This window comes from Ptiloglossa arizonensis, chromosome 13 (genome assembly GCF_051014685.1).
Source record: "Ptiloglossa arizonensis isolate GNS036 chromosome 13, iyPtiAriz1_principal, whole genome shotgun sequence".
Taxonomy (NCBI): Eukaryota; Metazoa; Arthropoda; class Insecta; order Hymenoptera; family Colletidae; genus Ptiloglossa; species Ptiloglossa arizonensis.
Genome location: NC_135060.1, coordinates 7,794,517 through 7,797,368, shown reverse-complemented (window position 1 = coordinate 7,797,368; position 2,852 = coordinate 7,794,517). Strand labels below are relative to the sequence as shown.

General features: G+C 32.3%; 1 protein-coding gene across 2 annotated transcripts in view; it reads right to left on the bottom strand.

The window, feature by feature from the left end:
- The window catches only part of Snf4agamma (SNF4/AMP-activated protein kinase gamma subunit), a 134,737-nt gene that overhangs the window by 2,989 nt on the left and 128,896 nt on the right, over positions 1 to 2,852 (bottom strand). For both annotated transcript variants that reach the window (XM_076325869.1, XM_076325868.1), the window contains exons 10-15: positions 1,485 to 1,622; positions 1,111 to 1,263; positions 811 to 989; positions 523 to 726; positions 293 to 439; positions 86 to 179 (exon numbers count right to left, since the gene is read on the bottom strand). In XM_076325869.1, the coding sequence (XP_076181984.1) occupies positions 86 to 179; positions 293 to 439; positions 523 to 726; positions 811 to 989; positions 1,111 to 1,263; positions 1,485 to 1,622 (915 nt within the window). The remainder of the gene's footprint in view (positions 1 to 85; positions 180 to 292; positions 440 to 522; positions 727 to 810; positions 990 to 1,110; positions 1,264 to 1,484; positions 1,623 to 2,852) is intronic.

Here is a 2,852-nt window from a genome sequence, read left to right as displayed (position 1 = left end):
CTACAAATAGACATTTATTTGTCATTATTTTCATCTACATGTTTTTAATTTTGGTAACGCAATTTTAAAAATTATTAATTCTTACCGCAAGGCCTAAGAACGAGGTAGAAGAGTAAGTCAGATAGAGAAATTATACCAATCACTTTATCATCTTCATCAACCACTACTAGCCTATGAACCTAAAAAATTTCAATACATAATTCAATAACTTTGATACTCTATCATTTTAAAATCTGTTTACAATACACAATATTTTCTTTTAAGAAAAACTTATAATCAGATAATACTGTACCTCTGCCCTAACAATTCTTTCCATAATAGTAAACAGGGTTTCATCTAATTTACAACTTTGAACTCCTTCAAACCATTCATTTCGATGCTCATTTGCTTCCCGTAATGAAACATCTAAATTGTTATATGTTTTTTCTGCAGCTAAATTCTGAAAAAAATAAAATAAAGTAAATTAAATATCAACAATGACAAATTTACAAAAACAAGAGTGAAAACTTTAAACATACGTACAATAACATCGAACTTTGAATAAATGTTAACCAATTTTCCTTCAGCATCAATAATCGGCAATGCTGAAACTCTCCTTTCAACAAATTTCTTGAGTGCTAAAATTATGCTTGTTTCTTCTGTTGCTGTTTCTATATTATCAAATGAACCTATCCTTAATTCCCTCAATGTTTTATTCGTGAACGATGGTTTTGGTAGCTCGTGAATCTGTTATTAAATTATTATTATAATAATGTATATTCTTTAACGAATAATTATTTACTTTTATCATTTTTCATAGTTTGTACTTACATAAAGGAAGAGGAACCTAAGTATTCGTTTGTGTGTCAGGATATAGAGAACATTTCCAGTATCTGGGTCTATCACAGGCAAACGATGAATTCTATTGTGAATCAGAGTTTTAATGGCCTCGTACAAAGATGCATCAGGGCTAATGCTCACTAATGGATGTACCTGATCCTTCAAGACTTCTAAAATAATAAAATGCAAAACATGTTTTCATTAGCAAAGTTCTAAAATGTATTTAATACAAAATTGTTAGTATTTACAATGTTTATGTACTGAAATGTCTATTATAAAAATAATAATTACTTCTCCATGTATCTAACTCGTGTTCTTCTAATTCATCCATTGTTACAGATGGGCTGGTATAGTACATCTGCAGAATTTTTATAAAGTCTGTTATAGTTAACATCCCAACAAATTCTTGTCTTGAACTGTCCCATAATGGTGCAGCTCTCACACCTATACAAAAAAAAACAATTCTGGGTAACAAAGTGTGCAACATATTTATGGTATATATGACAATATTTAAATCATTGGACATTCGCGAAGCAATTGCCAATTGTAATTTTAAGTGTGAAATTTAAATGTTTAAGTAAGAGTGAACGAAGCATACTTTGAAAGATCAGACTGAAAGTTTACAATAAAGGTGGTATAAAAGTAATTTAACGTTGACTATTTACCATTGTACACAAGAGCAAAGAAGGCCTTCTTGACGAGGAGGTGTGTGTCGAAAACGACCAATTTGGCACTGGTCGGTATTAGGTCGTAACATTTGTGAAATTTGAAGAACTTCACGAAGATCTGTGATTCGTCCTCCTCTGAAAGTCCAAATAGTTCACAGTAGAGTAATGCTTTTTGGTTTCGACGAAGCATTTCTTTTCTTTTTCTGTTTTCTTTAAGATGTCACAATGTTCTTACGATTTACACGTAATTTTTTTCAACTATTTTTAGTTTATATAACAATGTACGCGACCAATTTATCGATGTCCCTATTTTGTTTATTCAAAAATTTGCACTTTACAGTCTCTGGCGTTGAAACACTTTTTTCTTCTTTAATTTATCACAAGAACTTTTGAGTCAATAATAACTTGATCGCCATACCGGGTTCTGTGATTTTGCGTTGCGATAGGTTATGGGCGCTGTAATATTAGCGCCGAATCCCATATTCTGGCACTACATTCAAATATTGTAGAATAAACGAAATTGCAAGAAATTACAGTCTCTTATGATAAAAAAACAACAATTTCTTCTATTCACCGAAGATTCTACATATATTCTAGACCCTTACGAAGATAGCAACCAAAACAAATCCTACGAGTATTTAGCGATTTATTCGTCTCTAATAAATGTAAAATAAAATAGCTTTTTCCGATCCAAAAGGTATCGACACAAGGTAATCGTTTAATAAATAGTTATTTCTTCAGATTCTTCTATTAGAGAGCGCTTGTGGCCCCTGTTAATTCAACCTTCGTGCATAAATGGTGATAATATGGGTCACAAGTACTTAATCAAACGTTCTCACAAGGGGTGCAATGTTATGCAACGTTAAAATGAGCCCCATTGGATGATCGATTACACGCGACGACGAGGATCACTTTATAACGCGCTCAAACGACCAGAATTTTTCATCGAATAATTCATTAGACAGGTGTATCGGCTAAGTGAAAATACGATCTCGCGTACCTCTGTGTAATTTATACCGTGGAATTGTATAGTTATAGCGATGTAATTTTTAAATGCAATTAATACCTAGAAGAAAAAAAGAAATACGTTACACGGTTGGTAATGCGTAACGTAAGATCTTATTATCGAGTGTCAACGATGTGGTCTGGTATCGTCCCAGGAAATTTCGTTACAACGATTACTAACAGCCTGCTAGCACTATATCGTAATAATTAATATACAACAAGGGGAGACGAGATAAAGTAAAGGCAGTAAAGCGTTGAAAATATTTTCTCGTTATAAAAGTTACGAATCTCGAAGAGATCGTTCAGAATAGATATACTCTGATTACTTCCTACAATTAACAGGACATGAAAAACATTCGT